This window comes from Saxophila tyrrhenica (assembly GCF_035928015.1).
Source record: "Saxophila tyrrhenica strain CCFEE 5935 chromosome Unknown scaffold_38, whole genome shotgun sequence".
In the NCBI taxonomy this organism is placed as follows: Eukaryota; Fungi; Ascomycota; class Dothideomycetes; order Mycosphaerellales; family Extremaceae; genus Saxophila; species Saxophila tyrrhenica.
In genome coordinates this window covers 1-13,930 of record NW_027041770.1, presented here as the reverse complement: position 1 = coordinate 13,930, position 13,930 = coordinate 1, and the positions used below count along the sequence as shown (strand labels likewise).

The 13,930-nt window shown below is 54.7% G+C and overlaps 2 protein-coding genes across 2 annotated transcripts; both read left to right on the top strand.

Moving 5' to 3' along the window:
• Positions 1-3,600: 3,600 nt before the first annotated feature.
• Positions 3,601-5,827, top strand: LTR77_011238 (uncharacterized protein; the record flags this gene model as incomplete). The annotated part of the gene is made up of 3 exons (XM_064808447.1): positions 3,601-3,897; positions 3,957-4,276; positions 4,645-5,827. 3 exons carry the CDS (start codon positions 3,601-3,603, stop codon positions 5,825-5,827), a joined length of 1,800 nt encoding a protein of 599 aa, XP_064653368.1.
• A 105-nt stretch (positions 5,828-5,932) lies between these two features.
• LTR77_011237 (uncharacterized protein) lies at positions 5,933-8,728 on the top strand (the record flags this gene model as incomplete). The annotated part of the gene is made up of 1 exon (XM_064808446.1): positions 5,933-8,728. One exon carries the CDS (start codon positions 5,933-5,935, stop codon positions 8,726-8,728), a length of 2,796 nt encoding a protein of 931 aa, XP_064653367.1.
• Between the last annotated feature and the right edge of the window lie 5,202 nt (positions 8,729-13,930).

Here is a 13,930-nt window from a genome sequence, read left to right as displayed (position 1 = left end):
GTGATCTTCTACCCTTCTCTTTGCGTTTTGGACCTTGTTTTCCGTACTCTTCTTTTCCCTTCTTTTTTCCATTTTTTTTTCCTCTTGATTTCGACTCGTTTATGCAGCTCTTGAAAGCGCAATCCGCGCTCTTCTCGCGAACTCCTGACAATGTGCTTGTTGCATTCGTACACGATTCGGCACTGGCAGATGCAAGCCACTTTGGTACGACAAAACTCGAGCGACGAATTTGCTAGACTTCTTCATACGCTGGACGAAAAAGGCTCAGCGTGAGAACTGAAGGCTGGAAATTGTATACCCCGTTGGGAAGGGGAGAGAGTGACCCTGTGTGTACACGATGTCTGCAAGAGAAACCAGGACCTGAATAAGTAACAGGGTAACTTGCTCAGTACCCTATCTTAGCATACGTATGCTCTATGCACCTCTCTAAATGATCTTTACTCTGCCTATACTGCTCATTCTCTATCTGAAGTTGGCGATCCATTGCTGGTTCGTCGTCCAGCAGAGAATACACTAATTCGTCTAGCCTCTCTTCGTGCTCGAACTCCATCAAGCACCACTCCTCACTCAAATCTACCAAGTCAGCCTCAAAACGAAGATAGTCGAGACTGACGTCTGATGTAAAATCTTCCTTTGCCCAAGAAAGGTTCTCAGCAATGATCCTCCCGGAAGCTCTCCACTGAGAACCTTTTGCGGTCGATGCGTGAAACAAGGCCCAGAAGATATGATCCACTGGAGCATGCAAACCGAAGCAGCAGGCGGCAATGGCCAAGGAGCAAGATCTGTCGTCTACACTACAGCTTCCCCAGTAATTTTTGAAGCTCTTGCAAAAGTCTGTAAGGCGTAAGTAACATCCAGGTACGTGACCAATAAGCCGCTCGATCGTGAAACCTCTCATGCCCAACATGTCTAGATCGACACGGTGAAGGATGCAGTGGTCCGGGATTTGCCGAATAAATAGATATTCATGCTCAAAGCGCCTTTGCTCCGGCGTCGAGAAGCCGCAATCCCGAGCCATCTCTTCTGCTCTTTGTGGTGACTCATGGGTACCGTCATTCGGTTCGATGAAGATGATCTCTATGTTGTCCTCTCCAGCTTCCTGCTTTTGGAAAGCAATATGAATGGCCCGCATGAAATTGTCCGTCGTAGAGACAAACCATGTGGCTTCTTCATTGTCTTTGTCGCTGTGTTTAAGAAACTCGCAAGGCAGATCCGGCTGCGTGTCATTCTCTTCAGACGAACCGAGCGTAAGTCGACCGCAACGCGCCCGTCCTGCGCTCTGATCAGAGCAAGTTCGGAATAGCAGCTTCGGTAAGGTTTTTGACATCATTCTTTGTGTGCGGTAGGAGCCGAATGGATTCGTGATCGAATGACTCCAGCCACGGTGCAACTGGTGACGCCAGCGGGTCAACGTTCTGCAAAGCGTCGAAGACGACGTTCTGCTACAAGGTCTATTGCGTCTTTGGAATAACACCAAAAGATACGCCATGTATCCTACCACGGAGACCAGGAACTGAGCTTACACAGGGCACCGTACTGTGCACAGCATAAAAGAGCGCGCGAAGGATCTGTACCGCATTTGGACTTCAAAAGGGACGAAAGATTCTCATACTCTATCGCTATCATCCATGTCGCATTGCACATCTCAACAGAAAGATAATAGTACCAAATACAGTACTATTCTGGTGCATTGTGCTGGAACGCGGCGCGCTCCGTCCGAAAGAACGCATCGCGTTCCCACTCTTGCACGGAATCTCGTGGGCGCAATGTTCTAGTCGCACACCTATCCTCTTTGACATGTTGCCCTGAGATCGACTTTTGCGTCTAGAATAGATAGAAGCTCAACGTCGTGCCCTTGCGCCTGCGCTGTAAACGTCGTCGAAGCAGAGGTACCCCCGCGAAGTGGGATCTGCACGCAACGAGTCACATGCGGTCAAGGAGCTCCATCGCCAAAACGCGGTATAGGACCACATTGCGTCTCAGGATGCTATGAAATGGAAATGATATCTCGCAAGAGATAGCAAGCTAGCACGTCATATTGCATTTAGATATACCTCAGACTGCCCAAGCACACTTGGGCGTTGAAGCGATGTATGGATAGTACGGACCCCGAGCTCATCAAGGTTTCAAAGCAACGCTCCAGTTCATGTACCACATTCATGGACGCGAACCCTAACCTCGTAGGGGGGGGGGCAATCCTATACTGCATCGTGCTTCTTGTGCTCCATCGATGGTCTTCTATAGGTACTTCGATCGTGAATAAGCTATCGCTTAGACACTCTTCGTCCGAGACTTTTCCTAAGGGCTTGGTAACCATTAATGGCCCTCGTACTCGCGAATTGGCGTCTACAAGGTGAGCATAGAACGTATGACGCTGATACTTCCAATACGCACGGAACGCCACTTTCACAAAACCGTGGAAGATCGACTGTAGTATGATGATCGGTAAGCGCTGTCGACTGTTCAAGAAGGGGCATCCAGATTGACACGGCATCTGAGCCATACCTCAAGGTGACAGTCCTCGAAACTCATTCTCATCTGTGACATCGTCTACAGTGTCGGCCACCATCTGTGCACACCCAAACTTCTCCGCGGGCACAAAAGCTCGCCGAGCAAGGAACGAAATTGCCATCCTTGGTAGCAACCAAAACCGCTAAGCACTTCCGGGGTTGCAGCCACTGGGTGAACCAGTCATGTGAGCGAGGAAGCCTCGAAACGCCGTATAGAAGTTCATCCTCCGTATCACTGATCACGGTCAAGTCACATCCGTCCTTGTACATGGATGGCATTGTCTTCCCACTCGAGAGAATCAGTCGCAGAGGGTTTAGTGTTCCTGCTATGGACGTTCGTTTTATGAGCAATCATTAGCCTTTGCAGAAAGCAGCGAACTCACCGGGGAAGAGGTAGGAGAAGATCAAATCTCGTAGCTCCATTATATCGATGACGGTCATGAGCAGCCTTGTCGAAGCGCTCCCAGCCCGTTCCGCAAATTGTTCCCCAATCTGATGTTTCCGCTCACGAGACTTAGAGTATTATTGCTCCAGGCGGTATTCCTCTTGCAAAGCGTTATCGAATGCCATTCCCAAGCTTGCCCTCTCTTGCCGAAAGACATGGTGATTGTCGCGGTCATAGGGTGGAGCAGACCAGTTGCGAGATTTGCGGGACCAGTAGCACGAACACGTCTGAATGATAGTGCGGTCGCAGAACAGGCGCGTGGAGACATCGTAGACCGCTGTCCGGCATTTCTGGATGTGAAGGACTGCCAACGACATCAGTCAGCCCCGTAGACGAAGGCGGTCTAAACGCGTCAGCTGCTTTGGGGATTAGGCGCTACCCCGCATCACCCCACGGCAGGTTGCCCTTCGCGACGGTGGTTTCCTTTGATGGCGCCACGCAAATATTCCTATCCTCGATAGACTGCAAAGATCGTGAGCCAACGAGCTTCGATGAAGTGCGTATGCGAGAGGCAAGCTGATACGAGAGCTTATGGCTATGACTCCGGCACATAGCTTCGACGAGCGCAACGAGTGCTTCCACGATCATTCACGCGGTCGAACGCGGTTTCGAGGGAATCGAGGGCAAAAACGAGGCAGAGAATCAATGGACGAAGAGGCAGGAGAAGAGCGGAATCAAAGTCAGGACGTTCGAAGAAGAAGACTAGATCTCAGCGCGACGCGACAGCCAGTGTTTCGCCCTCCCTCTCCAGAAGAAAGTCGCAGTCGAAAGCGTAGCCCAAGCCCTGTGCGACGGCAAACACAGTCTTTGAGGGATACAGGACGACCACGCGTAGTCATCGAGACTGGTAACATACGTGCGGAGGAGGATACTATGGCTCGCAAACTCTGGCAACGGCTTCGCGAGGCCGCGAACAAGGCCGTCGTCCCTACGATGCTGCAGGTACGTCTGAGGGCGGAGATATCTGGTTCTGGACAGTAAGATGCTGATTTCAACGTCAGGAACGTATGGAGGGTGATACGACCTACAGCGGCTCGTTCGATGCACCGTTCATTTCACAGGTCACGGACACCATGCACCTTCCCAATGACGCATCATCGATCCGGTTTTTAGAGCGAATTCGGCATATTCTTCGGACTGCGCATGCATGCGACTTGTACCAAAAGGACGAGAATGCTTGGAGTGAAGTCGTTCGTCTCGTTCTCCGCACAGCCGTTTGGGATCTTGCGGTTGACCACGAAGAGCGGCATCCCGCGGATCTTGAGATCACGGATATTCAATCTCAAACCATCGACCGACAGTACCTAACCAATATGAGGCCGTGAGTTCTACGTTCTGAGCGTTGGACTCGCCAAGAATTTGGCCAAAAGTAGTAAGGCGTAAAGCCGGGAACGTAGGACTCAGGTACGTAGGACTCAGCTCACCGCTGGTTCTCTTATACGTCTCTTTGCACTTTCGAACAGGTGCAGAATGAAGCGCGAGATCATTCTTATACTTTTCTATCAAATTTGTGCTATTCTGGCGATTCTATGCATCTGTAGAAGTACTCGTTCACGCGTGCTAGCGCATCCGCAAGATGGCTGCGAGTGGGCGTAATTCTCCGCTGAGATCCCCGACTTCAGCAATACACGCGCAGATAAACGACAGTCCGAAGACGCAATCTGCCGCTCGCAGTAGATTGTTAAATAGGACACAGGTGACAGTAGAGAAAGTCGACGAAGTCTTCGAGTATCTTGGAGACTATAGCGTCTTGGTATGTAAGCAACACTGCTATGCGGTCCGCGCACTCGAGGATCATCTCAAACGACTACATCGCACATCGGTGAGTGATCGCAAAGCAATAGTAGCATACTTCATCGACTTCCCGCTACTTCCGCCCGCTCAAGTGTTGCTGCCGCCGCCGCTTGAGCCGCCGTTTAACTGTCTAGGACCGCCGAAGAGGGCATACATTTGCGACGAAGAAGAATGCGAGGAGCTCAGCGTGAACCGTGACGTGATCCGTATACATTGCAACCGAGTGCACGACTGGAGGTCGACACCCGAGCAGCGAACATACTGGCACGAACAGTGGGTACAGACATTCTTCAATGCTGCAGGACTACAACGATATTTCACCGTTAACTACGAAGGATCGCACAGTTTGCGGCAGATAGGCGGTCGAGTCGTACTGGTCGATCCGGAGGACAACCGCTTCGGTAGCATTCTCGACGAGTGGGATCGAGATCTAGAAAAGCAGAAGAAGGCGCTCGAGATCGCCGATAGGGAAATAGCGAAGACGGATCACACTCTGTGGTTCAAGCGGAACGAGTGGCCGGAGCATCTCGCTCGTTGCAATCTCCGGCATCTTAGCCGTATTAGTCGCTTGCCCGACAAAGAGGAGCGCGTGCTGCAGCGAGCGGTTGAGTTAAACGTCGCTGTGATCGAAACGTGTGTCGCTGGACTCGGATCGTTAGACCGGGAGACTCGGCGCTGGCTGCGGAGTGCGAAACTATCCGAGATCGATCAACGACCGCTAGCGAGACTACAGAACCCGGAGAGTCAGCGGACGTATGCGACGTACTTCTCCCGTCTACTCTGCTACAGTCTACGAGTGCTGCAGAGTATAAGAGACAAAGAAGGGCGCAAGGACGCGTGCGATAGTCCCGGCGAGTCTGATAGCAGCAGCAGCAGCAGCAGCGACAGCGACAGTAAGGATGAGGGGCACGGATGCGAGACAGCCGTCGATGTCTTCGAAGATGCTCGCCGGCTCTACCCGTGGCAGGGACGGCAGCAGGAGCTGCTCGGGATCGTGCAGCAGAGCATCGAGCGTGGCTGGGACGACAAGGCTCAGATGAAGGCACTGCGCGAGTGGTACGCATCGCTCATCTTTTAGAAGGTACGTGGAGATTCGTTCAAGAGCGCAATACTTCACTTTCTCGCCGTGCTCGGGATCAACGAAGAAGATTACCGGCTTCGACAGGCAAACGACTTCTCATATATGCTCGCCGGGATCGTTTACTGCACGCGGGTCGTCGGAGTCGAGGTCATTCTCCCGGTCAACGAGCGCGAGGAGCAGGGTGACGAGGACGACAAGCGCTTCCGTCAGGTGCGGGACGAGTATCTCGCCGATGGCACTTACAGTGTAATGAGCAAAATGCTCAGTCTGTTGGCGTACGGCAAGAGCGTGGCGATGAGTCACAACAACGCCGGCATGATCTCGTTCTCACTCAACCGGACCGTTATGAACTTTCGCGGCAAGCCGATCAATCTTAAGAAGTTTAGTAGAATGGTTCAAGACGTCATCGCCAAGGCGGAGGACAGGTTATGGGGGGAGTTGATGTGGACGAAGCGGGACGATCGCTTCGAGATCCCGTTAGAGAGCTTGGTCGACGACGTCACGTTCACGAAACGAGGTGTCTCGTTCATCACACATGGCGAGAATGGATTAACCGACAAGCGGCAGTGGATGCTGGAGCAAGCATTCGCACACGCGCAAGAGAAAAAGCTGCGCCGAGGAGACTCGTGGGCAAAGCTGGCCGTACGACAGTATCTTCGAGAGATCGACCGCTTCCGCGAGCTGCTTCTCTTCTGCGTTCACGTCACCGGGGGTCAGCCGGCGCGAGGGTCGGAAATCACAACCGTACGGTTCCGGAACGGGTACATGCAAGACCGCAATGTGTTCGTCATACAGGGGCACATGGTGATCGTCACCCGCTATCACAAGTCACAGTCGCAGTTCGACAAGCCGAAGGTGATCCCGCGATTTCTGCCGTGGAAGGTCGGACAGCTGCTAGCGGTACATCTCGCGTACGTGCAGCCGCTACAGCAGTATCTGGGAGAAAGGGTGCGAGAGCTTGGCGTCTCCGACTACGTCTGGTCGAGCGAGTTTGGACCGTGGGGCACCGACCGATTGACGAAGATCATCGCGCGAGAGACGGAGAAGGCGTTGGGTTGGCGCTTAACGACGCTGGACTATCGACATGTGGCGATCTCACTCGGGAGAGAGAAGGTTGGGGATCAATTCGCACAGGGCTATGCCGAGCAGAGCGACGAGGTCGAGGAGCCGGAGATGGACGAAGACGATGGGCTGGAGATTTCGGCCGGGCGTGGCGGCGAGATTGGGGCGAATCGGTACGGGGTGTCGCTAGAGGTAATCAAACATCTCAGCAGCCGCTCAATCGATACGTTCCGGCCGCTGAGCATGCAGTGGCACCGCTTTCTGGGGCTCGAGAGCTCGCGGCAGGGTAGCGGCGTCGGACAGAAGCGTGATGCGCACATGCGTAGCGATAGTTCCGGGGTGAGCGGCGAGGTCGAGTACGAACGGCGAAAGCAGGCGCTCATGTTTCTCAACAACGGCATTCACGGCTGGATGGAGATGCTCGAGGGATTCCGGCAGCAGCCGGTACCGAGCAACAGCGTGCCGGTCAGCAGCGAGCCGAGTCACGGTCGATCGACGCCGTGTGCCCCGATCGATCCGCAGCTCGCACCGCTGCCGCGCCCGCCGAGCACGCCGTACGTGGATGGAGTGGGAGGACTCATCACGCCGGGAGAGTCGCAAGGGCTCGAGACGTCTCCGCTGTGGTACCGCTCTCATATGACCGCCCCCGTCGGGACGCGGCCGGCGATTGGTGAGGCGGAGATGAAGCAGGCGATGAGGAAAGCACTTCGACGGGACGACGTGTCGTTCAGGTCGGACAAGCAGCGCGAAGCACTCGAGTCGATCATGAAGAAGGACGATTTCATCCCGCTCGTGGTGGTGCTCCCGACCGGCGGTGGAAAGAGTCTGCTATTCACGGCGCCGGCGTGTCTCGACGATCCCGGGGTGACCGTCGTCGTGGTGCCGTACCGGGCGTTGCTGAACCGCTTACTGCAGACGGCACAGGAGGCCGGCATCGACTGCTTCGAGTGGAAGAGGGGTGAGGTGAACCCGGCGGCGCTCGTGTTCGTCAGCGCGGATGTCGTGCAGCCGTTCATGAGCTACGCGCGAGTGATGGAGGGCAAGGGGCTGTTGCGGCGAGTGTTCGTGGACGAGAGTCATCTGACGTTCACGTCGAGCAACTGGCGAGCGAAGCTGACGACCGTCCGACTCGTGCGTGGGCTGCGGGCGCCGACGATCATGCTCACGGCAACGCTCCCGGTCATGCTCGAGTTCGAGTTGGAGGAGCAGATGGCGGCGCACATGGCGCGATACATCCGCATGGTCACGACGCGGCCCCGGACCCGATACACGGTCGACATGTGCGCGGCGGGCAAAGGGCCCGAGCGAACGCGGGAAGTCTGTCGTCGGATGACAAAGCATCTCGGGGGGCGGAGAGGAGTAGTGTACAGCCGGAGCCGGCAGGGGTGCGAGAGGCTCGCGGAAGAACTCGAGTGCGCGTACTATCACGCCGGCGCCGTCGACAATCAGGAGCGTTTGGACCGCTGGCTAGAGAAAGGAGGCTTGATCGTGGCAACTTCGGCGCTCGGGACCGGCGTGGACTTCCCCGGGGTGGTGTTCGTGCTGCACACCGATATCCCGTACGGGATGATCGATTTCGCGCAGGAATCCGGACGGGGCGGACGTGCGGGCGAAGACGTGGACTCGTTGATCGTCGTGGAGGAAGGGCGGGTGGAGACGCTGGCGGAGCTGAGCCGAGGGGTGGGAGGGATCGATCAGCAGGTCATGGACGAGTTCATCACGACGCGAGAGTGTCGCCGGCTGATCATGAGCCGCTATCTCGACGGGCAGGAAATTCATTGCGAGAGCGAAGGTGGGATGGCACGGTGCGACCGATGCGGAGGTGGTCTCACCTAGATACTTCAATCCATCGGACGTCCGATGGATTCAGACCCCTCTGTAGACTTCATCTCGTCTGGCAGTATATGCCATCACGGGGGTCCGATGGATTCAGGTCCAATGGATTCAGATAGGGTAGGCATTTACAGGCGCAGGAAGGGCGGTATCGCAATTGTGAAGCGACGGAATTTGTCATAATACAATACAGAAGAGATCGCACCATCCCGAAACCCGAAAAGAGGTCGTTGTCGTTGCCGGTGTTGAGGGGGTAGATTATGAGGGCGGATTTTGAAGTTCCCGCAATGACCACCCCTAGAGGCCGCCCGCAGAGTATCGCATCGCACATCAGCCGATTAAAGGCAAGGCAATTAGTAGATCAAGCGAGGGTTAGTCGAGATGAGAGGGTATAACGTCAAACAGCTACAGGGTTCGCGAAAGGGGCAGGTATAGGAAAGAAGAGCGCCCCAACCACGTCGTAGTTGCAAGACACATCAAACACGCAATGGCAGTAGCAACCGATTATTTCCAGTATGTTCCCCAGTACGAGATCATCGTATGTCGCGAATGCCGATACGCCGTTTGGCCGGATTTTATATACAGCCATTTAAGCGGCAAGCAGCATCGATTAGGCAAGCAGGACGCAGACCATATCGCCGTAGAGATACAAGAGTGGCCGGGTATTACGACGTCGCGGAGCAGGTTCACAGTTCCTAAACATATCCACCAACCTATCGCCGAGTTGCCGTTGTTTATAGATGGGATCAAGTGTATAAAGGAGCCGAGTCAGTGTTTATACATATGTCGGAATCCGAAGGCAATCAGTACGCATTGGAAGTCCGAGCATCAATGGTCGATCTAAGCCGGACGAGGCGGATCCGGAGAGCGGAAAAAGGCTAGAGTAAAGCAGTTGTTTGAGTCGGCAGCACAGTACGTCCATTGTCAACGATTTTTCGTCCACTAAGAGCATTCGCAGTATTTCGAGGTACAGAAACCCGAGGTAGCAGTGGTAGGACAGGCCCGGCTATATACGAAACGAGGAGCATTTGAGCGCATTTGGGAGCGGGCGCAAGAACACGCCGAAAAGTGCGAAAGAGAGAAGCGAGAGGTCGTCGAACCTAGCGAGACGACCGAGACGACCCCGTAGATCCGACGGACGGGTTGGGATCGGTATTTGTAGGGGTACAATCGGACCGAGTTGTTGGAATCGATCGTCGAGCCCGTCGAGATCGAAGAGGACGAAGAGAGCTAGGAGGGATTCGAGAGGAAGGTCGAGATTGCGATTTAGAACGCCGTCGGCGAGGTAGTAGCGGCTAGCCAATCCGTCGTACAGCAGAGCGGCGTCATGATCCGGTTAGAGGCCGTCCGGAGCGAGGAGGGACAGAAGCGGTACCACCCGTTGTAGCCGTATTAAGAGGAGGCGTCGATCTAGGATCGGTATCGGCCGTAGCAGTAGATAGTGATGTTTTTCGTCCGTACGTAACGAGCCTACGATTGGCGTAGCCTACCGTATCGTTTCAACAGAGGTTAGGCGGCCGCGTTTAGCAGAATGGTCGAGATTACGTCTAAGAATATAGGAGATGCGAGAGAGAGCGAGGAGAGTAGTAACGACGACGACGACGACGATGACATTAGTAACAACGACAGCAACGACGAGAACCTAGTCGAGACCGAAGTAGGCGTAGGAGGAGAGGGAGAGGCCGGAGGAGGAGAGAAGGAGGTCGATAACAAGCCCGCCCTATTGACGCGGATCCAACGAGCGGTGTTGCGGTTTTGCGTTGCGTTGTTGAACTAAACAATCCACAATCGCGAGTACGATATAGCTATCGTATGTGCCGCCGCCGTATTGGGAGTACATCCGACGACCGGGTTCCGCGATCCCGAATCGTACCCGCCGATATTGTCGTCGATTATTAAGGTCGCGCGGTTTATGATCATCTAACAGGCCGAGGACATCGTGTAGCCGACCGAGGACGACGGGAAGTACAGCCTATACCGGAGTCCGTGTCGGTTCGACGACGGCAGCGACAGTGGATATAAGAGCGACGGCAGCGTTGAGAGTACGCAGTCGTCGTCGGGTAAACGACGTAGTCCGACGACCAGTTTCGATTAGGTCCGCCGAATGGTCGATACGTTTATGTCCCGCGGCACGGCTAGTCCGATGTAGTAGATGTTGGATTTGCGGACGTACGGATTGAAGATCTATTACAACACGACGAGCATCGGGCACGTCAATTGGAAGGACACGTACACGTTGGAGTACAAGCAGGTATCGTTCACGATCGATTAGTTCCGCGGTATAGTCTACAAATTAGTCGAGGAGACCCGGCAGGCGTTGTTCGAGGACGTGTTGTTCGTAAAGGACCGTACAGCGTTGCCTAGCATCCCGTGGAGCGCCGTACACGACGATCCGACGAATCAGGAAGTCGGGTAGAGTTGGATCCAAGATCAGCGGAGCCAGTTGCCCGTCGACGGGGCGAGTTGGTTGTTCGAGAAGATTTAGAGCAACGAAGAGTTATACGGCCGGTTCGTGCGGGAAGGGGCCGATAGCGGGTACGACCGCGAGCGGGTCGACGATTGGATGCGGTAGATCGCACGGTTCCGTGGGTTAATGTTGATTTTGATGCACATCACCGGCGGACAACCCGTACGTAGCCCCGAGATATTAAGCGTCCGACACCGTAATACGGTAGCAGGAGGCCACCGGAATTTGTTCATCGAGGACGGGCAGGTCGTGTTCGTGACTAAGTACTACAAGGGCGTCTAGATGAGCGGGGACGTCAAGATCATCCACCGGTATTTACCGCGGGAGGTTGGTGAGTTAGTAGTGTGGTATTTGTAGTTGGCGTTACTATTTATCGAACGGATCGAGGCGTTAGTGTGGCAGAAGTAGCAGGTATCGGATCATATGTAGCCCGTAGACCCCGACGGGAGGAAATAGACGACAGATCGGATAAAGCGTAAGTTGCAGGCCGTTAGTGAGCGAGGGTTGGGCTAGCCGATCCACGTCGCCGCGTACCGCGAGATCGCTATCGCAATCAGTCGTAAATGGGTCCGAGGGGCGACAGCGTTTTAGCGGGACGGGGAGAACGAGGACATCGAGGCGCAGATCGAGGACATAGACGGCAACGCCGCAGACGAGTAGGCGACGTATTCGCCGCACATTGCAGGGATAATATACGCCCGCGACGTATTAGAGTTAGTCGGGTCGTCGGCGGACAAGCGGCGGCGGTTCCGACAGGTCAGTACGGATTAGTATCAGTTTTTGGCATTCGAATCCGCCGACGTCAAGCCCAAGCCCGAGCCCGAGCAGGGTGTAGAGTAGGGCGTGAAGCGGAAGTGGGAGGAGTCCGATGAGGCCGCCGAAGAAGAGTGTGTCCGCCGTCGACGTCGGATCCAACAGATAGACGCCAGTGTTGAGTTACGGCGGATAATGCGGAAGGAGGTCATATTCCGTAGTGTCCAAGGTTAAGCATTCGAAGCTATCCAACGCGGAGACGGTCAGATCGTCGCCGTCATGCCTACCGGTGCGGGGAAGAGCGTGTTGTTTATGTTGCTAGCATTCGTCGAGCCCCGCGGGGTCAGTATCGTCGTTGTTCCGTTAAAGGCGTTGCGGAAGGACATGATGTACCGGTGCGAGCAATTAGGGATCAAGTGCGCGAGTTGGAAGCCGTACGTCCAAGCCGACGGCGCATCGATTGTGTTGGTGATACCCGAGAGAGCGATAAGCGAGGAGTTTAGTACGTATATCCGTCGGTTAAACCGGTTGGATTTGTTAGACCGCATCGTTATCGACGAATGCTACGTTATATTGAACGACTAGTTGGAGTTCCGAAAGCATTTGTAGCAGTTGGGACGATTGTCTATTGCCGAGACGCAGATAGTATTGTTGACCGCGACGTTGCCGCCCGTTCACGAGGGGGAGTTGTTCCGGCGGATGTTTTGGCGACGTAGGGAGGTGCAGTTGATCCGGGCATCGACGGTTCGGAAGAACATTGCGTATAGTGTCGTCGACGGCTAGAAGGGTCGGGAGCGGCAGGACGAACAGTTAGAAGCGTTAGTCGTGGAGGTGTTAGAGAATCCCACACAGCCCAATAGTAAGGTGATTGTTATATACGAGAGCAAGCCGAAAGTCAAGCAGATCGTTGAGGCCGGGTTGTTCCCATGTGAGGGTTTCTACGCCGACATCCCCGACGAAGAGCGCGAGCAGATATTGGACGATTTCCGAGCGAGCAATACGCGGGTAATCGTTGCGACCGGCGCGTTCGGGATGGGCATCGACATCCCCGACATCCGTTTAGTGATCTACGTTGACGAGCTACGGAGTATGTTGGATTACGGTCAGGCGAGCGGAAGGGCCGGACGGGATAGATTGAAGAGTCGGGCTATAATCGTCCGAGGTAGGAGAACGTTCGACGACCCGATTGTACAGCAATATATAGAGCCGCACCGAGAGTAGTGCCGTAGGGTCGACATCGATCGGTATTTGGACAGCGACATCGATCGACGGGCGTGTAGCGACGACGAAGAGAAGTGTAATCATTGCGAGTCCATCGAGAGAGGAGAGCCCCAAGCCGACAGCGTAGCCCAAGAACATGGAATCAGTAGCCCGGGAACCTAAGCATACGAAAGAGCCCCGGCAACCCAAGTATATAGAAGAAAGAGCGCAACCCAAGCACATAGAACAGCCGCCATAACCCGAGCACAAGCATGCAGACCAGACCCGGCAATCCAAGTACGCAGGATAGCCCCGGTAACCGAAGTATATAGAATAGACGGCGTACCCCTAGCACAAGCACGCAGAACGGACCCGGCAACCCAAGCATACGGAACAGACCTAGCAACCCAAGCATGTAGAACGGACCCGGCAACCCAAGCAGATACAACGGCCAGCGTAACCCTAGCACGCAGAACAGACCCGGCAACCCAAGGATATACAACAGACAGCATAACGCAAGCACGTAGAATAGCCCCAGCAACCTAAGCACATAGGACGGACCCGGCAACCCAAGCAGATGGAACAAACAGTGTGGCCCAAGCACATAGAATAGACAGCGTAACGCATGCACGCGGAATAGACAGCGTAACGCAAGCACATGGCATAGACATAAGTAAGGTCGACAGCCGTCGTCAAGCCCCCGAGTTACGTCGGATCCAGGGCGTACAGGATCAAGCGAACGAGCGACAGGCCGTAGGGTTAGGGTTAGGGTTAGGGTTATGGTT